The following is a 25,448-nucleotide window of genomic DNA, read 5'->3' as shown; positions in this document are numbered from 1 at the left end:
ACTCCTCAGGCTGTGGGCTGTCATGCACTCAGGGTCTGCATATCCCCACAGCTGCTTCTCTGCTTATTTTGATATCCAGTTTACACTGACAGCTTCAAATTCCTGAACTTCAGAAGTATAGAATGTATCAGTGTAGTGCACCTGCCTTTTTTTTGTTTTGTTTTTGAGACCTGGATCTGTGCCTTCCACTCTTTCAGGCACTGTTAATTTGTGCCATGAGATTTGTCTTGTATAAGTGCCAGGGACAGGAGGTTCTCCCTGGCAGAGGTACTTGAGCTGTGATGGGTGCAGTTGAGAGCATTGACCTCTCCTGCCACACCCCTGCTACTATTTTGTACCACATCAGGGGTGGAGCTGGGGCTTCTCGTCAGACTTTTGTACCTTCAGCCCCCTTCTCTTTCTTCCTTTTTTTTTTTCTTTTCTATTTTTTGGAGGCACAGGGTGAGACAGGAGAAAGATGTGTGAAATGTGATGGTGAAGTGTTGATCAGTGGCATCTCAAAGAAATTTTTTAAAGAGAAGGAGACACATTGCAATGAAGAGTGGTGTAAATGTATAGACTGAATTAGAGCTTATTGTTTCATAATTGTAATAATCATTGCAGCACATACAACTTCAAATACTCCTTTCTCAGGGGCTTTCAGTTTTAATGGGCTAGCTTGGGAAGTGAGGTGTAATGCTTGTATTTAGTATGACCAAGTGCTGCAGGCAAGTGGGTGTTCCTGGTGTTTTGCTGTCCAAGCACAGAGGCTACTTCATTGCAGCAGTGCTGGCTCTGTGGCTGTCAGCAGGTGCACTGGGAACAGAGAGATGTGCTCCTCTGGGAATGGGATTTCTCAAATAAAATGGGAAAACCTACCACACACTAGGAGTTCTTCTGAAGTTCCCCATGCCCTGATCATACTATGAGCAGCAGCTATATGAATAAGGTCAGCAAATATTTGGTTGAATGGAGATTTTTTTTCATTTGCTTCTTTTTATCAATGCTTATTTTCACAGTAGCACCTAGAGATAAGTTTCTTAATGTAAGGTGTTGTATTCCTGCATTAATGCCTCCCCACACTGAATAACATTGCAGTGTGTGTTCTGCCCTCTCAGCAATGGTCTCTCTTGCCCTCTCCTGTTTCCCCCAGGCTGACTGGTTATGGCATACACCACTGTTTTGCAAAAAGTATGATGGGGCACGAAGCGAAGATGGCGATTACCCACAACTTCTATGCGGACTACTACACCATGGCTGGGATTGCGCTGGCATCCTGCCTGGCCATGTGCCCTGTGGTCGGGTTTCTGGGGAGGAGAGGAGGACTCCTGCTCTTCATGATACTTACAGCTCTGGCATCACTTCTGCAGCTGGGCCTTCTCAACTGTAAGTTGGAGATGAGAGCTTTTCAGGACCATGCAAGCTTCACATGCAAATAAGGGACCAGGAAATACTAGCATTTTGTTTGCCTTTCCCAGATTTGTCATGTGCTACACCTGCATAGTTTTAGAATCTGACTTTGTTTGAAGGTTTCCCCAAACACTTGTTTCTCAGGCTCATTAACAAAAGGCATTGTATTCTGGATGATTCCCGTGGTAAAGCTTATTGAGCTTTGGTGCTGTATCCAGGGTAGTCACCAAGAAAACAAGCAAGGAAACAAAAAATGCTTTCAATTTTGTTTTAGTGAAACATCCGCCAGGGAAAGAGCTGTATCAAGATTGGGAAGGGAAAACTTTCCTAACCAAGTCTGCATCTCAAGTGGCCTCTAAACCATGCAGAAGTTAAAGCAGTAGGTGTATGTCCTCTGCCTGCTTTTAGCATCTTGCTATGAACATCCGATAAAAAGGTAGCACAGAAATCGTGCAGCTGAAAGACCCTGCTTTTAACACACTGTATATATATTGTCCATGTGAATGTATACACATGATTTTGGGAATTGACACAGCATTTCAAATGGTTGTTCCTGCAAAAAGTGAGAGTGTCCCACCTCTTCCTTTGCAGGCAGTAACTTTTGTCTGGCTCTTTTGAGCTGCTTCAGCTATTAAAACTGCTATAGAAACATTTCCTTTCCTTTTTCAATTTTATTTCATTCTCTTCATTTTTTGTTGGTTGAGGAGGTTGAACTTGATGAATCAGAGAGGTGTTGAAGCAGAGGGAATATGGGATGTGCTTTGCCACTCCCACAGTTGCCAATCATTAGACCCCTGTCCCATAAAACCCCACCCCAAGGAAGCGGGAAGAGGGTTGAGACATACTTTGGACAAACTGGATGTGAGACAAACACTAGAACACTGGTTATTGCTGGTTTTAATTTCTAAGTTTAGAAATAATTGAGGGCCTTAATAAGAAAGAGCTTTTCACATTGAGGATGGAAAGCTTTCACATTCTTGCATACTGAGGGCAGCTCCGAGCCGACAGGAATTGTTCATATTTACAGACTCTGTTTCCCGGAGGCATTTACTGAGTTCGCCTTTGGCAAACAAGCTATTTGTGGGAGTGTAGGAGGGAAACAGGGAACCTCTTTCATGACATGGAGGAAACTCCAGCATCATGTGTGTTTGCTCCCAGCTTGGCACAGATGTTTACATTCCCTTTGAGCACATATTTACCATGTCCAGCAATCCCAGCTGAGAGTGGGAGAAGCCCCATGGCTGCACCTCACCATGTCTGTTGATGGACTGACCATTCACATGCAGATTCACACTGTGCGTGTGTGCAACCTCCCAAAACTCCATGTTCCTCTGGGGGTGTCCATCAGGGACTCTCTACACTGAATTTGCCCATTTTAATTTTTGGTTTAAGGATGGGAGATGTTTGTTAAGACAATAAACACACTTGCTTGGTTGAGAGACGGCGTGCCAGAGCCCTTAGTCTGCTCCAGAGCCACGAAAATCTGGTTGCATTTTTTCCAAAACAATTGATGAGGGAGGTGGGAGGTAACACCCTGTAGGACTCATTACAACCTTTTCCATAACAGGTTTAGGTAGTTTTGTGACACAAGTTGCCAAAACTAAGCTCAGGCATGGCTTTTGGTGCTTTGTGCTACATTGGCACACTCAATGCAGCGCCCTTTTCTGCCTTTGTGACTCCACTCTTTTCTTTGTGAGAAGAGGAGGGAAAGGCAGCCTCAAACTTCAGAGCAGCTCTCCCCACTTCTGACCATGGCCACCTCTTCCTCAGAAGAACTAGATGTTGTTTGGAGAGAAGCAGTGACCCTGTTTATTATTAAATCTGTCACATCATCTCACATGTTTTAATTTAGCAGAATTTGGAATTGGAAAATGAAATCAGAATTTGAGAATGGTGAGAGAGAGAGATGGGTCTTCTCCACCAGCCACAAACCTGCAGCAGACCTTGAAGCTCTCCTTGTTTGACCCCTCCTCTGAACACTGGAGTGCCACAGAACTCTGGAAAGTCACAGAATCAGGGTGGGAGATGACCAGCAAAGCTGTGCCCAGCTTCTACTGATGCCCTTCCCCTTGCTGCCCAGTGCTGCCATGTGCTCCTGTGTGGTTAGCACTGGTGGCTAGTGTGGCACATGGACCACCAGCTCATGGTTTTGGAGAGGAATAGGTCTCCCACCAGTCTGACAGCACTGATGCCCAGATTTTTCTCTCTAACCCAAGCTTCTGTTGGCCATTCCCTCAGGCTGCAGCAGGAGGGCATTTTCTCTTCTCCCCCTTCATTAACAAAGAGGCCTTTGTGTTATTCCCAGTGGTAATTCTGGGGCTTTTAAATATGCTTTACTGCTGGTTTGTTATCACTGTCTCATTAGCATGCTGTCCTCCAGCTGAGATGTGCCTGGAAACAGCATGTCCTATCTGGTGACCAGGAAAAGATGTGACGGTTTTGGCATGGGAAAGAATTGGGAGTCAGAGGCTGGGGCTAGGATGGCATGTGGGATTTACCCTTTTTTTTTTTTTTTCAGACAAATAAACATATAAAAACTGTGTGTTCTTGTTTTCTCTCCCTTTCTCTTTTTTATCTTTCTCTGACTTCCATGGTCTTGGATCCAGTGATTGGAAAATACAGTCAACTTCCAGACTCAGGTATGATTTACAGACAAATCTGTATCATGTGGGAAGCATTGCCCCAGGAACAGGTAGATCCAAAAGGCCTGGGCCAAAGCACCCAGAGCAGAGCTGCTGCCACAAAGGGGTGCAGGGGGAAGTTCCATTTCTGTGCAGTGCCTTGAGACCCCACTCACAGGCAGGTCTGCTCATCTATGCACAGCCTCTTCATGTAGCATCCCCTCCACATAGGCTGCATGTCAAGGGAGGGTGCAGAGGTCCCCCAAGGTTTGACATACAGGGTGAGGCTTTCTCAGAAAGTCTCCTTCTGAGAAGCAACATTCCCAGTTCAAGAATCTCTGTTTTTCCTTTTTTTCCAGAAAAGAAAAGGGGACTAAAACACCTTAAGGACACTTTAGATTAGGGGAGTAAAACACCTTAAAACATACTTTCCCCAGCTGAAGTACTGTAAGAGCAATGCAGTAAACCACAGGGGAACAAAACTTACCTTTGTGTATCAGATTTGATGGACCTGTCCTTGCCCAGCTTTTCCAAGGTCTGTTCTGCTGAGCAGCCATGACTCCCTGAGGGAGTCAATGGTGTAGCCTCACCTGCTATGCAAGAGTGGCCAGAGACCCATGGCTTTCAGGGTGCTGTGCCCACATCCTCATCACTGGCAGAATTTGCTCTCTCCCCCAGACTTGGAGTGCGTAGCAGAAAGAGCTTAGCCCTGAGCAGGCTGTAGCACGTTTCAGAAGATGTAACCGAAGAGCTCCCAAATACCTTTTTCTCTCCTGACAGCTGATATATTCAACAAGAACAAAAGCAGGTGTTAATTTTCACTGGATCCAAGCCAGGCAGTATGCCTGCTTGGGACTGCACAAAGCAGTTCTTTCTTCAGGCAGGGTTTGGGATGTGTGTGTAGAAAGGTGAGGGAGCACTGGCTGCAAAGTTCCAGTCCTTTCCCCAGTGCTCCTGTCAGGCATGATGTGTTCCCCTTGTATGGTGCAATAGTGTCTGTGAGTGATGTGGCCAGGACAGGCCACGTGAGCTTGTACAACCCTGGTCAGAGATCCCAGCCCTGCCCACAGAAGGTGACAAGCAGGGATCCAGTAAGACATGTACTGTCATCATGGCCAGAGACAGTTTCCTTGAGCTTTGTTTAGATTTACTGGGGTTTCTGCAAGCGCTTGATAGCAAACACTGTTTGCTCCTGGAAACCTTGCTGCCATCCAGCTGTGAAAAGATTGAGCAAACAGCCTTGACTTAAGGAGCGCCTCGCCGTCCTTGGCATCGGCTGTTCTCTCCTGGAGTTGTCAAGCTGGGAGTTACAACAGAGTTTGCAGACTGATCACATGCAGAGGCTTAGCACAGAGATGGGAGCACTTCTAGTTCTTTCCTCTCTTCTCCTGGAAGCCTCTCCAGTGCCCAAGCCCCGCTGTACAGGATATTTGGCAGCTTGAGGAACACTGTCTGCCTCCACTTATCGGTCAAATATGAGAGGGAAGAGACTAGTGCCTAAAAGACTGGCCAAGGATGTTGTTTTTTCATGGGTTTTACCTTTTCTGTGGTGTCTGAGCATAAAAAAATCAGAGATCACTGCCATTTTTTGGCATGATATTGTGGGGTTTTTTTCATGTGTGTTTGTATCTCAGGTGCTTGGGGAATGGATTTTATAAATACCAGTTTTAAATTAATATTACAAAATTACTCAAATTCCTGTTGAGGGAGAAGAGTAATATAAACTTCATTGATTGCTTTCTTCCTTAGAAGTTTGACCTCATTCTTACTTTTTATCAATGCACTTGTCTTGCCAGGTATGAGTGACAGTGTCAAAGACAAATTCTCTGTTGCATTCTCCATCGTGGGTATGTTTTCTTCTCATGCTGTTGGAAGCCTCAGCGTGTTCTTCTGTGCTGAAATCACACCCACAGTAATCAGGTGAGACTTTGGAGCCCCCCTCAAAAGATGGGGACAAAATTATCCTCATTTAATTGATAATGGGCTGTATAACTTAACACATTGTATGGGAGGGGAAGCCCCATGTAATTGGAGAGCTCACAGCAACTTGGGGGCTGCTTTTTGCAGTGGCTGCAGTCAGTCTGTGCAAGTAAATGCCTGTCTGTGTATAGAGAGGCTTTGTTTTCCATGGCTCCACCTTGTGTCCCATCGTGGTGATGATCAGCAGGCTTGGCAGCATATGAATTGCAGCTTGGTAGGGTCTTAAATACTCAGCTGAAGCGGTTTGTGTGGTTGAACATTGTCATTGCTTCACTAACTCTGCAGGATTTGTTCAAGGGGTGAGTCTGCAATTTGATATTAAAGGAGGAATTCCATGATTGTGCAGAGAAGGGCATAGGTGCCAGCAATCCCTGCCTCCATAGGGCAGGTTAACCAGGACAGCTGCAGGGGTGCTTCAGTGGAAGGAATGTGTTGAGACATGTGGTGTAGATGCTTTTGGTGCATAGAGGCCCTCTGCAAGCCTGCCTCTCTGACTTTGTTGCAGATAAAGCTGTCTTTCTCTTCACATACAGACCTATCTTAGCAGAGGCTCAAAGTTTTTCTAAAGAGGAGTGCTTTCATCCTGGGAAATAGGAGAAATTAGACAAATTATCTTTGTCGGAGAGTTTCCCATAACACATCTTTGTATGGTCAGGGGTTTGTATCATTTTGTATATGCACTGTTATCTTTCACAGCACAAAGGTTGTGCTTCTGTGTTCTGGATTATGCTTTCAGCAATGCCACAGCAATTCAGGAGTTTGCTCTGACTTCACTGAAATTCCCAGGAATATAGGTCATATGGGTGAGAGGGAGAGAGAGTGGAGGAAAGAGGACACTTTTTTTTTTTGCCCCCTCCAAATTATATGCCTTTTCAACTACTTTCAAAAGTATTATTGCAAAACTGTCATCTGAGTAGCCAGAGTCTCCTTGCTCCATGGTCTTTTTTTTCAGGCTATCTAAATTTGTGAATGTATTTTGTGGATAACATTATTTCCACAGGAAAAGGCAGTGTGAGGAGTGAGATTATACAGCAGCCTGAAACACTAACAGCTATTTATTTATGTGTGTGTCAATCAGTTTGGTGGATTTATGCCTTTTTAATTTTCTCCTTGCCTCTGTTTGAAAGACACGCAGATAAGGAATTGACCATGTCAGGCAGAAGAGAATCTGCCAAGTAGGGTCAGATGTGCAGTCTGAACTTAGCAAGCTTTTTTCCCTTAAATCACTTATGTTGCTACAGGGAGAGGGACAAAATCCTGGCTGGGAGCCAAAATTCTGCTTCCCCTGACTCTGCTGGGTGACACCAGGCGAGTGACAACAGCTAGATATGCCTCGGGGTGCCTGTTTATTTATAGAAATGATGACACTCTGCACTGCTTTGTGATCCTACCACTACAATAAGATCCCCTCAGGATTGTAATTAGGAGGTGTAAGTCAGGACAGTGCATCTCTTCATGGAGAGATGTGCTTAAGCTGCCTCCTATCTTGCCTTTTTGTGGGATCTGGTAACTCCCTCATAACCTGCTTTCCAAAATGCCACCCTGGATGCCCTTTGGGAGTTGGAACTAAATTATCTTTAAGGTCCCTTCCAGCCCAAACCATTGTATGATACTAATACGCTTTTGGTTGGATCTCAAGGAACCTTGAGGAAAAGGAAGGCAAAGAGAGTACTGTGGCTTTTTCTGGGGTTTCCCTGATCAAATCCATTGTCTGCAAATCCCTGAGATGGAAAACAGCACTGCCATTATCTAGGGTAGCAGTGGCATGACAGCAAACCCACAGCACCCACCCATCTCTGCTGCTGTGGTGTTGAGATGAACAGTTCCAGGAGGAGGACAGCCAGATTGTCATCACCAAGAGGTGACACCTGCTCATCAACATGAGCGTTCCACACTGTCATGTGTCACAGGGGTCCTTGGGATCTGTGCACTGCACCCCAGTCTCCTGGCAGTAGGCAGGGGGGCTTCACCAGGAGCTACCCTTCTTTGTACCCAGGACTTCAGTACAGACCTCCATGCCAACGCTGAATTAAAGCACCAAGTGCCCCTGATAATCCATATGGAATAATATTCACACCACTACAGCCTGCATGTCCACTAAATAGGAGTAGGCTGAACAAAATACAGCATGTCCTCTCCTCATCCTCCACATTCTCAGTTACTATCAAGTGGAAGATGGTTCTGGTTTTTTCTCTCAGTGTCCTGCTTTTGTGCCCACACAGCCAAAGACTGGGCAGCGATGGCTGAGTTAGGGTTTGTTTCCCATCAAGCCATTTGCCTCAAGCCAAATTTCCAGTTGTTGAGGAAACTTTCTTTTCTGACCACCCAGGAGCCACTTGGCTCGTTCACGTTCACACAGAGGCTCTGCACCCATTCACAGCCTCTCCTCCTGGGGTCTCACCCGCCAGAGCTCAGTCTGCAGCTGACACCACACCTTGCCCACCCAGCTACCTGCACTGAATGCATTCCTCAGCACAGTGGGATGTAGGACTGTTTACTGGGACCTGAATAAGGCCTGGCTTCTCAAAGGTGGTGCTTGCTCCATGAGGCCAAGGATATGCTGGTGTATTACTTCAATCTCTGGCCTAGGACCGAGAGCACAAAATATCCCTTATGTACAGGCAAGGAAAATCTGTGGAGGTTTTCAGGGGCTGACTTTGAGAAGCGGCTGAGCTGGAACACCTGGTGTGATTTCAGTGCTGGTCCTGCTTTGTGCAGGAGGCTGGACCAGGTGCTCTCCCACAGCCTCCTTTAGCCTGGGCATCTCTCTGGCTCAGTTGTGCTCTGAGCCATGTTGTGTATTGACCCATTTGCTCAATGCAGACATAGCTGTCTGAAGACAGGAGTAACAATTCTCTGCTCTCCTGAGGAGTGCTGAGGACAAGACCCTCCCCTTAGAATGTCAGTGAGGATGTCTTGCTGCTCTCTGGCAAAACACTGAGGTATCAAGGAAGGAAATTCTACCCCATGACCAAGTAGGACCTTTCTGAGGACAGAATTCTGAATTTTGCGATTTGCCCGCGTTAGGACCATAAACCTTATACAAACCATCCCTCCCCACTGTCAGTGGGGGAGCGGGATTTGGGAAAGTGGTCCTGATTGATCATCCATGGGGCCATGCCATAGGAAAGCCCCCCCAGAGCAGCCACTGGCAGGCAGAGGTGCAAGGGAGAAAGCTGGGACTCACTGTGGGTCCAGCAGCCCTCGCACTCCTTCTCCAGGCTCCACTCTGCATCTGGAGAGCATTTGAAGTACAGACGCTGGCCCCTGTCATGGAATTCCTTGTGCTGAGGAGGAGCAATGCCCCAAAGCACTCAGAGTGTTTTTGTTTTCCACCTGCTGCCCCTTGTCACCTGCACAAACAGTGGGAATCATGACCCTGCTGCCTCTTCTGCCCTGTAGCTGTTTTCCTGGTGTGCATGGAAACAACAAAAACTTCCTGACAATAGTCTCAGTTTTCTCTTTTTTTTTCCCTTCACATTTTTACATCTGCAGTGCAGTCAAACCTTAAAGAAACCCCTTTTAGGACACTCCAAAATGTACTTTCAAGCCTTCCTATGCCAGGCTTTGATGGCACTGGAAAAAGTAATGCCTACTCTAATTACTGACGTCATATGGAAAAACTTTTTCTCCCCCCTGTAAATCTGAAGCCACTTGACCCATAAATGACAGAGCCGTCTTTGTTGTTGCCTTTTCCCGTTTTCTTTCAGCTTGCTTGATGTCCTGCTACAGCAGCATTTAAAACTCACCTCAGGTCCTTCTCAGGGGGGTTGAGATACAATTTAGCCATTGCAATCACTGATGTAAATGAGCCAGGCTTTTGTTGCTCCAGAGCCAGCTTGGAGAGAGATCTGCCGTGCATTTGGGACCGGTTGTGTCAATTACTCATGTGAGTGTATTAATGAAGTTGCAGGGAGGCCAGTGGCACAATAGTTGCATTCAGCTGGGTTTCTAAATTGCCATCGGAAAGCTGGCAAGTTTTTAATAAGGGCTTTTGCAGCATTTGGGGAAGTCACTGTTGTCTGTGAAAGATGCTCTGCTGAGTCTGAAGAACTGGAACATACATACGTGAATTTTTGATCCAGTCAGTGTCCCAAAAGCATCTTTTGAAGCCCATGTTTGCTGTCCTTCAGCTGTCAAGTAAGCAGCAGTGGATTTTGGAAAGGATTGAGTGAAGATTAGCTTTAACACTGTGGTTGGCTGAGTGAATTTGGCATTTGTAGGTTTATTTGTACAGTGATTTCCAGGATGCTTAATAGTCAGGGAAACTGGTTTTATGCCAAATATTTGGCATAAAGCAGTCCATTTGCCCTTCTGTGAGGGCCAGTTTGTGTTGATGATAACAGTTCTGCATTGGGCCAGGAACTGAACCCCTCTGATCTGCAGAGGGTTTGGGAATAAATGGCATCTCCCAGAGGAAGTGTAGGAAGTGTGTTGCCCTCACAGGCTTGGTAGGGAAGCAGGGTGCCAGTGATTAAACTCACAAGGAGGTCTCCCTCTGCAGGCAGCAGAGTCTTTGGAAAAGGAAGGACGAGCTGTTGCCGTCACAGATTTTGTTAAAATGAGTCATTTAAGGACAGCCCTCTGCTGGCAGGAGACCTCAGTCGTGTCACAGCAGGAGGGAATGGCCTGCCCCAAAGAAACACCTGCACTGCCGCTTCTGTGTGGGGGCACCCAGCAGAGACAGACCCAGGACTGTGAGGTGTGCCAGGCCTCCTGCACCAGGCTCTGGAGAGATGCTGATGAGCAAGACGAGGAATTGCAAGAGAGTTTGCTTGTATAGCCAAGCATCAGGAGACAGCACTGAACTGGCCTTTCACAAGCAGCTTCTGTGCCTCTAGCTGGAAGAAGATGAGTCTATTTTCACACTTCTTTGTTTTTTTTTCTGAAAATTATGCATTTTGTTACATCTCCACTGTGTTGAGAAGTTCCAGCCATAACATGATTTTATGTAGAAAATATTCCAGCACTCAGTGTTTGGTATAATGGATCAAGGCAGTGGCTTGTAAAGTCTAATCTCCTGCCTCCACTGCTGAGTGGTGCCAGATACTTTAGAGGCAGCCAAAACTGACTTCTGCACTTACTGCTCCTTGGTGTGTCTGGTCTAAGTGGGGAAGGGTGGTGTGCTAAGCAAAATCTGGTTTTCCCTCACTGAATGTGGGAATACTTGGAACTGGGAGTGCTTTAGAATGCTGTCTACACACTCACATGGTAAAGCTTCTCTTCTTCTTATGTGGCGGCAGTTAAATGGGTGTGAAATGATATTGAGTGTAATTATTTCCCCCCTGCTTGCGTTTGCAGGGGAGGCGGGCTGGGGCTGGTGCTGGCCAGCGCGGGCTTCGGCCGCCTGACTGCCCCCATCATGGAGCTCCACAACCAGAAGGGTTACTTCCTCCACCACGTCATCTTCGCCTGCTGCACACTCATCTGCATCATCTGCATCCTGCTGCTGCCCGAGAGCAAGAGCCAGCACCTGCCTGAGAACATCCCGGATGGGGAACATTACACCCGGCAGCCCCTGCTGCCGCACAAGAAGGGGGAGCAGCCGCTGCTCCTGACAAACTCTGAACTCAAGGATTACTCTGGCCTCCATGACTCAGCCGCTGTGAGTGACGGCATCTCGGAGAACACCACTGCCAACGGCATGAAGTAGATGTAACTGGGTGGATTTTTTTCCTTCTCCTTGTTTTTGGTTGGTTTTTTTTTTAATTATTTTATTTCCCCTTCTTATATTCCTTCTCTTCCTTTTGTATTTTATTTGATGCTGTTGTGCGGGAGGAGTTGCACTTTGGGCAAAGGTGTTTTGCACAGATTTTACAAACCAGTGATGGAGCAGACACAAACTTAGAGGAATTCAACTCTGCTACTAAAGCAAATTTTGGCATCTTCAGCAGTTGTGCAGATTACTTTTGAAAAGTTTTGGGGGAAAAAGACTCATTTGAGAAAAGACCTGGCTGGCAGTAGCCCTTCAGAACTCTTTTTTTCCTGCCATTAAATATGTATATTTATTTTGATTTATTCTCAAGAAGCACTTTATTTCCTTTTCCTTTCATAGATCACAAAAATGAAGCCATCTTTTAAGAGGTGCAGCCATTCCAAGAAAGAAACCATGGGGGGAGGGGGAGTGTTGTTTTCTGTTTTGTTTTTGTGTTTCTTTAAAGGAAAGAGGGATTCACTGCAAAGTTGAATTGACTTAAACTTAGACTTGTGCAACATTCTTCTGCCTGTCTAGAAAGTCCAAGTGCCCAGATTGCCTGCTGTGTTTGTATACACTAAGAAAAAGGAAGAAAAAAAAAAAAAAAGAAGAAAAAGCAAAACCTGTTGTGACTCAAACTCTGACTGCATTTTAGGCAGCTTATATTTGTCTTTATAGCCCATGTGCACTTAAAAGTTACTTTCTAAATTAGTCCTTTTTTGTTTTCACTGAATGCATTGGAGAAAATCCTACCCCAACAAGCTGATTTTTCAATCAGCTTTCTGCATTTTAAGAATATATTAATCTATTTTACGTGGTTGCCACTGGTCCTTAATTGTAATGTAGATGATGCAAATGATTTGACTAATGATGCAAAAATGAGTTTTGTCTAGAATGGTTATAATTATCAGGAGGCCCAGGATCTCTGACTGCTCCAGGAAAAAAGCATAGACCAGCAGTGATAAATAGTAAGGAGCTTGGGCAAGATCTATATATACCTTTATTCCAAAAGGCAGCATAGCTGGGATATCTGTTCCTGAGAAATGAGTGTCCTGGTATTTACTGTCTCAAGTGGTTTTAGAGCCAGGGTTTGGGTTTTCAATTTAAGTGGGAAAACTGCTTAAATGACTGTTGGAAAGGAATTAATTGATAGCCTGTGAATAATGACTTACTGAGCTGTCTTGGGCTCTTAGATATGTGTTCTGGTTCTGACCCAAGAATATACAATGAACTCACCCTTATTTCCTCACTTTCCTGACTGCTCTTGTAAGATTTTAGTTCAGGAAAAAAATGTTTACTTAAATTTGATTAATTCTACACAAAGTGAACATCCACTTTACCTCCTGCTGTGCAGATGGCACTTTGATAGTAGCCACTTGACTTCCCTCCTCCAGCCCCCAAATTATTTCCTTCGGCCATTGGCTTTTGGTCCTCACTCAAGAGAATATCGTGAGGATCTAGTTCAATGCAAGGACTCTGTAAACAGCTTTCTTGCATTGTAGTTAACTCTCCCCTCTCTCCCTCCCTCTTCTCCTTTCTCACTCAGGCCATCCATTTGTGATTGCTCAGTAGTGCAGACATTCAAGCAGAGCAGCAGGATGTCAATGTTGTACTCACTGTCCATATGATTGCCACTTTGTTTGATGTACATCTTGCGTTCATATGCAGGGGAAGTGCTCATTCGCACTCTCCTCCTCTACCTTCCCTCCCCCTTCCTCCCTTGCTGTATATATTGTCGATTAACTACTGTACCTAACAATTTCCATCCTCCATTAGGCTGCCAATGTCCTCTTACAGTTCCCAATAAATCAGAGACCCATGCTCCCCGGCAGGCCATGCAGTAAGGTAGCACAGCCTCAGACGCTGACGGATGCAAGGGGACAGGCAGACCTGCAGAAGCAACAGAGGGGGTTGCATTCACACTAACAATGTTGTCCTAAAGCTGCTAATTTTTACAGAGGATGATGTGGACATTTGGGTTCTTCTTGAGCCTGGTAAGAAACACTGGACCAGTTGATGGTAGTTTTGCCCAGAGTTACACTACTGGTTTTTTTCACCTTTGCTAAACTTGCTGTGACAGCAAGAGCCTGATCTTCCTAACACTCGAGTTTTATTGTCAGGCTCGAGTGTGGCTGCTTCTTTTTGTTCTGTGCTGAGACCTTTGCAGTCTGTGTTCACCTGAGGAAAGAAACCAGCCCTTCCCCACTCGTGTAGTATTCACACGCCAAATTTGTGCAATACCTTTTGCCTTCGATGTGAGATGCTTGTTGCAAGCCACACACATTCGGGGACGAAAGAAATGGGTTCACAACAAAAAGCTGAAGAAGCAAAACAAGGCTTCAGGGAAGAGAGAAAGGGCATGAGAGAGGAGAAGGTGCGAGCTCAGAGGCGGAAAGCAGCGCCCTGCCATCCATCGTGCTGTGGAGCCAGTGGCTCCTTCCTTTGTGGTCCTCTCGTGGCCCGTGTGCTCAAGCTGCGGTAGAGCTCCCGCAGACCACGCACAGGCCTGCACACACGGCTGCTTCCAGCACTGTCAGTGCTCCTGGTGAGCTCACCGCTGTTGTCCACAGCACTTTATCGTTTCCTGTTCTGGTGGTTGCTCTCCGATGACAGACAGGCACAGGGAAAAGAATACTTGTTTAAACATATCAACATTTAGATAATAAATACATTTGGTGACAGGAACATGCAGCAATTTTTGTTTGTTTGTTTTGTTAAGAAGAAAGTCTTATGAAGTTGATTCGATTTGCTGCTTTTTTGCTTGAAACCAGGTAGTCAGTACTGATCTGCAATGAAGGGAGCCCCATCTTCTCTAGTCAGTCTGGCCCTCTGCCTCTGTCACAACAATAAAGCAAAAACTAACTTCCTGCCTTGGCAGTTCTAGTTTTGCTCCTTTTCCTGAAAACAGGAACACTTCTGTGATGATTATGTTCTTCCACACATGCTCATGGAGTTGGAAAGCTTTCACTAAACCTATCTAGTGTGGAGGAGCCAGGTACCAGGTGATGCAGCAGGGCAGAAAGGAAGCATGGGGATGCTTGCCCTGCCTTGTCTAGCCCTGCAGTAGGACAGGGCTCTCTGCTGGGGTCCCAGCCTGCTGCACCATTGGCTCCTTGGCCATGTCTCCTCTGCAGCCATCACCAGGAAAGGCTTTTCTCAGGCGGCTCTTTCTGGCCACCACAACAGGGGAAGCAGTCCAAGCTGTCTTGTCCATTTTTGGCCTTTTTCTGTGAACCTTCAGTAACCTCTAAGCCCATCAGTAGATTTTTCTTTGGGTTTACCATTTAAGGGCTTTCTCCATCTTTGTAAGTTCAAACAAAAATGTGAAGTGACATTATGCTTGATCTTGGGGGTTTTGTCCCCCTTGTAAGATTTCAGTACTGCTTTTGTTGCCAGACACGCTGCAAACAGATAACACCTGTTTGCAAGTGTTTTGTGGCCACTCTGAAAGGGGGTTGTGTGATTTACTTTTGGGTTTCACTGAGTAGGCTTTTTTTGTTGTCATCCTTTTTAGTGGAAGTATTTTACTTAACTGTTGCCACTTTCTGGAGACAAACAATTTATTGGTCACCAAATTGGAAGCAGAAGTGCCATTAACTGAACTCTGTGAATGTCAAGTCAAGTTGCGCCTGTAGCTGGCACATAAGACAACACTATTGAGTGGGGGGATGATCTCCCCCCACTGCAACTTTTTTTTATTTTATTTTTTAATACAAAAATGAAATTACAAACCTCATTTTAAATGTATTGTGTAAAATGTTTCGGGAAAGGAGTACGGTGTGTTTTGTCTAGTGGGCGAGATCTCCCTCCCCATTTCAGTTTCTGATGAAGTTTTAAAGAATCGTGTTACTGTATGTTTTGATCATGAATAGTCTGGTGGTGCTTCCTCATAGCACAAGCTTAAATCAAGTACTGAAAACAGTCTTACAAGCTAAATGTCTGCATGATGTTACATCTGTTGTACCTACTGAGAAGAACTTTGTATGTAAATGTACAGAATAAAATGACGTTGTCCCATCCATTTGCTCTCCCTGGTCTGGCTCCCTTGCAGTGACTTCTCAAACACCCAGCAGCAGCTGATGCCTCAGCAAATAGCCCTGCCCTGCTCTACAAACAGAATGAGCTGTTTGTAAATCAGGCTAATTAAAACAGCACATTGATTTGCAAGTAATTATCCTTTACAGTCAATTACAGAAGCATAGTTGACTCTGTTTCCTCAGTGGTGTGAATCAAAAAGAAAATACCCTTCAACTGTTGCTTTTTGCTATTCTGATCTTGAACTGCAGCCAAGGACAGGCAGCTGTTCCCACCAGGTAAGGAGGGGCCCTCTGCATTCCACACCAAATCTGAGACCCTGAAGCCACTGCATGTTCAAGCACTTTTGGACAAGAGACTCAGCAGCTGTGCCTTCTACAGCAGCAGCCTCTCAGTTACAGGTTTTAATTCCTGATTGTGGCACCACAGCAAGGTAAATCCATCGCTTTTCTGTAGGTGCTTAGGACAGAGTTGTCTAGAAGCAGCACCAGTTTAGTAGTTTTGGTTTGTATCAGCAGCTGATGCTTGAGCTCCAGTCAGGGCTAACTAAACTCAGAATGAAAGAAAACAACCACCAAAACCCTGGAAAACCTGGATACTTAACTCCTGCCTGCCATCTCATTAAACAAAACAGCCAATGGATCTGCCTTTGAAAAGATACCCATCGTACCTGAAAGCAAGCCCAGAGATGTAGCAGCAGGATGCTTTTCACTGGTGGTCATGGTAGTAGACCTCTCTGATTTTATGTATATGCTCAATTTACATGTGATGCTCTTCTAGCAGCATGACAGATTTATCTATTGCTCCAGAACTTGGCTTGTGCTTTTTCCTGCTATGTAGTCATCAGGGATGCATAAATTACCCTTTGTGAAATCCTTCTCGTGTTCTAAGTGCCCAAGGGATGGAAGGAAATCATTGTTTAGCACCAGTACTACAACCAAGAGGGGCTAAAAGGACAAAAGTAACACTCATGTCACAGCTTTACCATACAAAAATGTGGGGTTTCTTTATTTGAACACTAAAAGCTGCTATACTATGTTCAGTCCTAGTACACAATAGATTAATTGTACAGGTAGCATTTGGAACTGATTTGCCATCAGATCCCAGTACTGTGTGGAGGCCACACACCACATGCACTTTTTCAATCATGTTCATCCACTGCAGCATCTGTTTGCTATCCTACTTGGCAGGGTAGCAAAAAAAAAAAAAAATTGCTTTGAAAATTCAAATTCTATTTGAAAAAAAAGAAAATCCTAGTCAAGTGTATCTATATTTAATAACAACCACAAATTCAATCAAAACAATACAAAAGAAATATACTAACTTAATGTCAGTGTGAAAATTGCAATAAGTTTTTCTGAAACAAAACTTTCATCTTCTTTTTACAATGATGCACAATCAGAACTTGTCTGGAAAAGCTGTCATTTCTTCTTTGATCCTGTTTTCTATGAGTAAGGTGAAATTGCTGTCTGTGTTTTGAAGATTGTAGCTGACAAATATCTGCTTTTTGGTCTTGCTGGCTAAAACACAAAACAGAGTAGTCAGCCAGAGTTTATTCTTACATAAAAGTGATCATGGTATTTGAGCAAGCCTCTTGAAAAGCCACATCATGCACATTTCTAAGATGTTCTCCACTCTTGCTGTGCTGGGTGCAGTTATAAATGAAAAGCAGAACACGTCTCTGACCACGGGGGAGTTGGCCAAGATTTTGCACATCACAGAAGTGAACAATATAAGACTGGTGACTGTCAACTGGTTTTTGACTTGACACAAGACACCACTAGCCACTGGAGAGCCTTGCAGAGCTTGTAGTGGATTTTTGCACACTTCTTAAATATCTTACATTGTAAGTGACACCACAGACTATACTGGACTCTTAGCACTGAAATTCAGAGTTTGTAAATCTGTGCTGTATAAAACATTAGAGGGAAAGTGCTCAAGAAAGTCATTGGGTCCAAATTAATTAAGTTCTGGTTTTTCAATGAACCTTGAAAGGCTCATAAGCCTTAAAAAGCCCCAAAAAGCTATGCACCAGCTCTAAGCTTGCTATCAGTTTTGTTTCCATTAGCCTTTTTTCATACGGTGTCCATGAATGCTCCAAGAGGCTGGAGAGCCTTTGCTGAACAAGATGAAGCCAAGCACAAGTTCCAGGCTACTGTAATGACAAGTACCTAGAGAGAGGTGCTACAAAATTAAGAGCTGCCTTCCATGACAGAGCTAATTAACAGTGACAAAAAAACTGTCCAGTGGGACAAGAAGACTTAATTATCAGAGTAGAAGAGATAACACCAAGAAGTGTTTTGTAAATAAAATGCCATCCTACTTAGATTTTACCATGGTGACATAGCAAATTTGTGGCTCTCCTTATATATTACTGAAGCTAAACTTTTTGAAAAATGAAAAGCACCATACAGGAAAAATAGGCACTAAATTTAAATTGAGTTGTGTAAAACAGAAGACAAAAAATAGTATTTGGGTCACAAGATATTCTTGTCCGGGAATGAGCTGGGAGCTAATGACTCCAGACACAAATCAGACTGTTCTGCTGAATATTCAAAAATGTCATCTGAATTTTTAAAACTTCAAAATAGAGACACTCTATAGACTTCTAAGATTTTAATCCTTTCTAAATAGAAAACTAAATAGTTAAAAACAGAAACTCTTACATATGTATGTATAAAATATAGTTTAAAAACTCCTTTAAGGCATTTTCATTATTTTTTATTATTTTCTACCCTAACAGGTTACCAGCTTCCTGACTCAGTAAGTAGAGTTGTAAGTTCAGTAAATTCTGAAATGAAAGGATTCATTTGCTGTTTAAGACTTGGCACTACAAAATGCTGATATAATGCAGCTTGGTGCTCTGATTGCAAAAATTAGCACCTGGCACCAGATTTTTGTGGTCCAAAGCAGCATGTTTTGTAAGCACTAGTACTTCATCATCATCCCCTAAATGAATGCAATGTTAATTCTGAACCAATTAATGCCATTATCCTAGCTAACAAAACTATATAGCGCACTGCAGTGTCAAAACTCAACTTCTTAATTATGTTTGCCTACAGAGTCCCTGGGATGCTGCTCCAGTTCCCAGAACAGTGTGAATCTGGGAGTCCCTCTGGGCTGCCTCTGCCAAGGACCTCTGCTCCCAGGGCTCTGGCCCAGCTCTGAGGGCCAGGGGGACCTTTTCTGTCCCTGCTTCCTGAGGATTCAGTTGGACACGTGCACTCCTGCGGGAAGGACAAAAGAGGGCAGATCTTATGTCCCTGTGGAAGACCATCTGCAGCTTCAGTGTAAAGCAGAAAACTGCAAAGGACAAGGCTTACCTAGAAAGCCCTCCAGCAGGTCTGCTTCCCGTGCAGCCTGGGTAATAACCCCTGTTCCAGGGGCTCTTCAAAGTGGAGGAAAATCATCCTTGGCAGCCATTGTCCGGGATGTGCCAAATGCCAGGAGAAACTACAGCAGCACAGATCTGCTCCTACAACTTCATACCAAAGCCTGAAGAGGAGCCCAGCAGGAGCAGAAGAGGCAGGACAAATGTAAGACATATATTGGTAGACTATTTATGCTGGAAAAGAGATTATGAAAGTGACCAGTGCCCAGGTGAGAAATACTCAAAGAAAAAGTTGAGGTGATTTTCATCAAGACTCTGCCAGTCCCTACAGAAGGAAGACTGAAGACATGGCACTAATCAGTACTGCAGCCCAAAGCACAGTGATTTCAGGACATGCATGTGAGGAAGGCACTAATGGACAAGGACTTTCTCAAGAATTGGCCTCCCATATCCTACAGGAAACTCTTAGAATTTGGGTTCATTGACCAGTGAGACACATCTTGTGCCAAAGTGATCGGGCAGGGTGGTGGGAAACTGCACCCCATAAAAGCAGATATAGATATTTGTAGAAAGAGGAATAAGAATGAAGTGCATGTGTCTTCAGCAACAGAAAAAAAATCAGAAATAAGGAAGGAGATAGAGCCAACACACAAAATGCAGCTGTTGTGGCTAGGAACCCTACCAAAGTACCCAGAAACAAAAGGAGAATGTTTGCACTGTGATGCACAGCAGCACTGAAACTCCTGCTCCAGGGCAGGAAACCTGGCATTGCAGGAACACATGGTAGATGATGGAATGTGACTGGCAAGTGTAAGAAATAGAAATAGTTCTGTGCAAATGGCACTGCATGCTACTCCTGCTAGTGCCTGTGGAGACAAGAAACTGCACGGAAAAAAAAATGGTGACAAGCATGGTGAGGGGAAGAAAGGGGAGAAAAACTGCCTGCCTGAAGGTTATCACATGTCAGGATGGTTAAAAGGCTACCTTGGAAGTACAAGTCAGACTTGGCTGTGAATAGCATCTCTGCTATTACAGATTGTGTGGGAGTAACAAGGATTTAAATCCCCAGAGAAAAACTAAACACCAACAACAGCAAAGCTGGGTATTTCTAGCTGAGGTGGAGCACAGATTTCCTTACCAAGAGCTTTGTGAAACAAAGATAAGGGATGCTTGTTGATGATTTTGCATATCCACTGGTCTCAGGATAAATAAATAAATAAAAAAATAGATTAAGAAATAAATAAATTTGGACGAAGTGATCATGAGTTGACCTAAACTGCTGGACTGTCAAAAGCCAGCCTAAAGCCTATGGTGTGAGACTTCAAAAATATGTATTTCTTTTCCCAGAAGCTCAGGTAAAGAGCAAGCACATAATTATTCAAAGCCATAAGTGTATTATCGACTTTCCCCTTTGAACCAAAGGTGAAAAAGGTCTATAGGCCTTCTCCAAAATAATATACTTTAACCAGGATCACACAAGGAAGAACAGTGTATAAAAATAATATGAAAGCAGCTGACTGGCAAGGAAACCTGCAACCCAGTGGATAGATGTCATGGATACAGAGGAACACGGACCAAAAACCTAGCTGGGCCACAACTGGCTCAGAAATTTAAAATGAAATAACAAAAGACACCTAAAGCACACAAAGAAAAAGAAAGCAGGAAGGTGCATTATAGTCCAAGGATAAAGAGTAACCTATAGACCAGTACCAAGCAACAGTATCAGTTCTCAGTAACAAAGTATGGGAAATTAGGAATGCAAATAATAAAAGCACGACAACTCACTAAGAGAAAAGTCAGGTGACTCAGGCAGCCTCTGTCCTAGAACATTGAAACAGCTAATGGAATAAATGGCAGGTTATTATGAACTTCAGCTAAGAAACATTTAATAAATCCTTGAAGAGAGATAGCAAGCACACGTACAAAAAGAAAAAACCCAAAAGGAGTATGGCAATCACTAAGATAACTTAGAGCTGTCAGCTCTAATGCAATGCTACACAGAAGATTAGAGAGAGATTCCGAAGAAATGAGTGACAAGGAGACCAAATGGAAAGTGGAATAAACTATTATACTTTATCCCAAATAAATCCTCTCTGACTACATGTTTAGTGACTTCCTAAGGACAAGGCACTAATTACACATAAAGAAGCTGTGTTACACAGTACCCCATAAAATTATTACTTCAGGTGGAATGGATTGAACTCAGTGTGTAGAGAAAGTTGTGCCACCACGGTCAACTAAACAGTCTCTTTCATAGAGAAGCTATTGTGAAGAAGAAAAGATGCTAACACCGTTTTTCAAAGATTAGTCTTGAGAGCAATCCTTTTTTATGAGTCCATGGAGAAAAAGGTGTTGTAGACTCATGAAAGTGCCTGACAATACAAACTCAGGACATACTGTCTGAAATGGAGATCAGCACACAGATCATTAATAATTCTGTGGCCTTTCCATCTGAAACAGAGGAAGTAAGGTGAGACTGAGCAGCTCAGCATGCCGGTTTTAAAACTTGGTAACAAGCACATCAGCAGTTCACCACTTGGAGCTGCACCAGCCACTGGTGGGTGATGATGAGTAACCAGCATGACACAGCTGTCAGAGCAGAGAAGGGGCAAAGATGATTAGGCCACGTATTTTTAATCTTTTTGTATGGACATGGGAGTTTGCAAGCTGTCATTAAGATTCAGGATTTCAGCTACTGCAGTAGCTGTGGCACACTGCACATGGGGAAAAGGAAGCATCCCGAGCAGTGCCCATTTGGGCCGGTCAGATCAAGCCCAGGCATGTGTGAGACAACCCTGGGCTTCCCAGGCCAGAACTTCTTGGAATGTGGGGACTAAAAGGTGCGAGACATGATGAAGGTTGGCTTCATCTTCAGGTAAAACGCAGGTGCCTGGCATGACGGCCACCTCGCCCACCAGCACAGCAGTGTCACAGCTTTACAGAGAGGTCACCTGAAACCCCACTCGACAGGTGCAGCATGTGCTGCCCTGCCTCGCACCCAAAGCCAGGATAAGGATATCAAACAATTCACTTCTGGTAGCGCACAGCGTGCCCAAGGCCGCTGACTCAGGAGCCGCAGACTCGTGCACGATGGGAAAACACGAGTGACTGGGTGGATGGGATGGAAGCAGGCGCAGCTCTGCGGCCGGGGCAGCGCGCACCGCACGCCCGTGCAGCCGGCCCGGGGCCCAGGGCCAGCACAGCGGCCCGGCCCGGCCCCGACCCGCGCGCTCCCGGCGGGAGGCGCCTCCCCGCAGCGCGGCCCCGCACCTACCCAAGCGCTGCGCCAGGCAGGAGGAGGCGGTGTCCGAGGGGTCCCCCAGGAGCGAGGCGGCCACCGGGATGCTGTCCTGCAAGCGGAGCACAGCACAGGGCACGGCTTAGTGTCGGCAGCGCGGGGTACAGGCGGCGGAGCCACCCCCCAGCGCCGCGGGGCTCCGGGGGGCGGGCGGGACCCGGCAGCGACACTCACACGGGGGCTGCACATGGCGACGGCCAGGCTGGCCAGGGCGGGCGCGGCGCCCACCCAGAGGAAGAGCGAGTCCCGCAGCCGCATGGCGTGGAAGTGCACCCGCTGCTCGCCCAGCTGCCCGCTGAAGTCGTGCAGGGCGATGCCGCCCGCCGCTCCGCCGCCGCCCGCCGCCTCCATCGCCGCTTCTCCCGGCGCGGCCAGGCCCGAGCACGCAAGGCCCGAGCGGGAGGCGGAGGCTGAAGCTGAGGCTGAGGCCGGCCCGCCCCTCGGTCCCGGGGAAGCGACGCTCTCTCCGCTCCGCCGGGCCCGCCCCGCCGCGAGGCTCCGCCCCGGCACCGGCCCTGCGCGGCCCTCCGGCTCCCGGGGCTTGCAGGCTTCCCACCCGCCCAGGGATGTTCCCAGGGAACATCCGCGCACCGGTGCCCGCACCCAGCTCCGTGCACGCCCCTCCCCGAGCCTCCCCTCCGTCCGTGCACAGACCCCGCCAGCACGAACACGCGCGCCCGGGTACAGCCCCCCGGTCGGTGCACGCCCCCTTCGTTTCCCACTATTCCCCTCCCATCCCAAAGGACACAGCCCAGGCACCCCGCCGGTGCACAGCCCCTGTGTGGTAATGCACCCCCAGCCCCGGAGAGCGCCCGCTCCGTGCGCGGCTTCCCGCGGCTCGCACCTCCCCGGGCTCGGCCGCGCTGCCCGCCTGGGAGAGGGATACGGGGAGGCAGCCGCAGGGATGGGGAAACCCCACTAGGTGGCAGGTGAACCCCTGCGTGCGGATGCGCGACTGGCACACCGATGGCTCCGGGGAGTCACCCGAGTGGATCCCCGGGGTTTCAGGCGAAAGGGATAGCGTGGGAGTGGGGCTGTGCAGCCTCGGGAAGGGAGAGGAAGGTCACAGCGACCTTGGCTTCATTCAGCTGTGGAGGTTTTCGGCATTGGGGATCTACAAAGCGAGTGATTCGGGTTTGCATAGCTCTGGAGAATATGGAGCCGTGAATAATTAAAAGCCCTACTTTGGGTGTGAATTCTGTGCTCATCACTCTTTCTGCCGCAGCACAGCAAAGTCGGTCATTACTGGAGAGGATTTTTAGTAACTGTACCGTCTGTTGCTGATAATATAGTCGGCACTCCGATGGCCGTGGGCCCTTTACAATTGGAAAGGTGTATCTTCACGCCACCGGCAGGCAATCATCGCTGCACAAAGAGCAAGCGCGTTAAGGGTACAGATTGGCTTTTTGATCAGCATTTCCTCTGCCTCCGGTTTCCTACATACCGCTAGAAATCAAAATTTCCATTTCTAAATGGTAAGATTTCATTTTCCCATTAAAGAAATGGGTGGAGGGACAGGAACCCTTCATCACTTTTCTTCCCTGAGCTGCTCCAGTTCTCCTGGCATCTGCCAAAAGAAAATCCTCAGCCCTGCTAATTTCTGCCCATGCTGCCGCACTGACACTAAATCCCGGGAGGCAGCTAAGCCCGGCTCAGCTGCCAAACCCTGACATCCCATGGCATAGGATCAGCTTGGGCATAGGATCAGGGGGGGGGGGGGGGGGGGGGGCGGGTCGCACGCCACGTCCCCTGCCCTACATTTGTCGCTTGCTTCTCACACAAAGCATTATGGGCTGCATGGTGTCAGCCCCCCACTCTGTCTGTCCCCTGCCTCACTGCTGAAACAGCATCAGGCTTGTGCTGGTCCCACATGCCCCCCAGTCTACAGCCAGTCCCAGCTGTTTCCCTCAACATGGGTTGGCCTCCCACAAGGTGAGGAACTGGGTCTTGTCTTGGGGCTCAAAAAGCTGTCCCCACAGCCTGTTGCAACACTTCGCCTGTGGCAGCTGTGAAAACAGACAGGCAAAAAGGTGACAAAAGCCACCTTGGAAGGGAGAGAGTGTTGGCTGCATGCACTCTGCTTATTGCAGCTGCAGGTTCACTCTGCAGCTGGGTAGGCAGGCCTGCCAGCTAAAACAGCCAGGAGCATTGAAGGAATAAAATTCTAGGAACAGAATAAAATGTCTGCTGGAAGCCACACAGGTGGTGGTGGCGAGATTCCTGTGGTTAGACACCTGCAGGTGATGGAGGAATTTGCCCCAGGCTTGCTTGATCAGTGGAGAGAAGAGGAAATATTAGGGCACAGTTCACCTGAGCTGCTTTAGATTTCTCTTTTGAGAGAGAAGGAACTTCTCTTGCCTGGTTTCCATTGACTTGAAAGGAGGTGAGGGTGAAAGGTAAGGCATTGCACAGCTTTGCAGACAGATTTATTCATGCAGGCAAATCCTTCTCTAATTGTGCACAGCCAGTTTCTTTGCTATGCTGGGTCAGAGTTGACTTCTGCAATGAAGTCCTAGTGGAGGATCTGTTCTAACAAAGTTTTGGCTCAGTGTGTCTTCCCACAAAGTAGAAGTTTGGGCCTCCTTGTGTGCTGAACTTTTGTTAAAGTCATCTGCTGGACTGAAGTAAGAGTTTTCTTCACTGGTCTTTCCATGTCAGGTGCAAATGTCTGGTGTTGCTTCCAAGGCTGTCTCCTGACTTGCTTCTCCCTACAGGGAACTGCCCCTATTTCATCACGCTGTGATCTGTTCCTCTTCTCACCAGAAGTCTTCTCCAAAGTGCCTGTAACTTCCCTTATCCTAACCCCTGCAGACCTCTAAAAGCAAGTCACAGAGCTCCTCTGCTTGTTAGCAGTTCTGTGTATTCAATGCTTTTCTGTGCAATACAGCTGCTCTCTGTAAATTGTGCTAAATCCTTGGTTAAGCTCAGAAAAGGAAAAACATTCATCTGGTGACTAAAATGCTGGTTTAAGCATTTTTATTTGTAGTGCAGGTGTGTGAGTAGAGCCGTGCAGAACCAGACCATCAAGTGTGAAATGAATTTCTTTATTACAGCGCTGCAAGGTCAAGAGAATCCCTACAAAATGAGAGGGGAAAGCAC

General features: G+C 46.4%; 2 protein-coding genes across 2 annotated transcripts in view; one reads left to right on the top strand and one right to left on the bottom strand.

The window, feature by feature from the left end:
* The window catches only part of SLC22A23 (solute carrier family 22 member 23), a 108,393-nt gene extending 92,689 nt beyond the window's left edge, over window positions 1-15,704 (top strand). The window contains exons 7-10 of the mRNA XM_041475357.1: window positions 1,133-1,365; window positions 3,996-4,028; window positions 5,807-5,930; window positions 11,292-15,704. Coding sequence (XP_041331291.1) covers window positions 1,133-1,365; window positions 3,996-4,028; window positions 5,807-5,930; window positions 11,292-11,643 — 742 coding nt within the window. The 3' untranslated portion in view covers window positions 11,644-15,704. The remainder of the gene's footprint in view (window positions 1-1,132; window positions 1,366-3,995; window positions 4,029-5,806; window positions 5,931-11,291) is intronic.
* A 1,273-nt stretch (window positions 15,705-16,977) lies between these two features.
* Window positions 16,978-22,803, bottom strand: PSMG4 (proteasome assembly chaperone 4). Its single transcript, XM_041475356.1, has 3 exons — window positions 22,524-22,803; window positions 22,326-22,401; window positions 16,978-17,240 (listed from the first exon to the last, which is right to left on the bottom strand). Exons 1-3 carry the CDS (start codon window positions 22,698-22,700, stop codon window positions 17,119-17,121), a joined length of 375 nt encoding a protein of 124 aa, XP_041331290.1. The 5' UTR covers window positions 22,701-22,803; the 3' UTR covers window positions 16,978-17,118.
* Between the last annotated feature and the right edge of the window lie 2,645 nt (window positions 22,804-25,448).

The sequence above is a fragment of the Pyrgilauda ruficollis genome, unplaced genomic scaffold (genome assembly GCF_017590135.1).
Source record: "Pyrgilauda ruficollis isolate IOZ18807 unplaced genomic scaffold, ASM1759013v1 scaffold35, whole genome shotgun sequence".
NCBI classification, from domain to species: domain Eukaryota; kingdom Metazoa; phylum Chordata; class Aves; order Passeriformes; family Passeridae; genus Pyrgilauda; species Pyrgilauda ruficollis.
This window is presented reverse-complemented; position numbering and strand designations above follow the sequence as displayed.

Bases quoted from the DNA above. Each gene is read 5' to 3' on its own strand.
- PSMG4 (XM_041475356.1), bottom strand. From the start codon at position 22,700: ATGGAGGCGGCGGGCGGCGGCGGAGCGGCGGGCGGCATCGCCCTGCAC. The intron at 22,402-22,523 runs GTGAGTGTCGCT...CTCCGCTTGCAG, and splicing joins TCGCCATGTGCAGCCCCCGT to GACAGCATCCCGGTGGCCGC. The intron at 17,241-22,325 runs GTAGGTGCGGGG...TTTGTGTTTTAG, and splicing joins CTGCCTGGCGCAGCGCTTGG to CCAGCAAGACCAAAAAGCAG.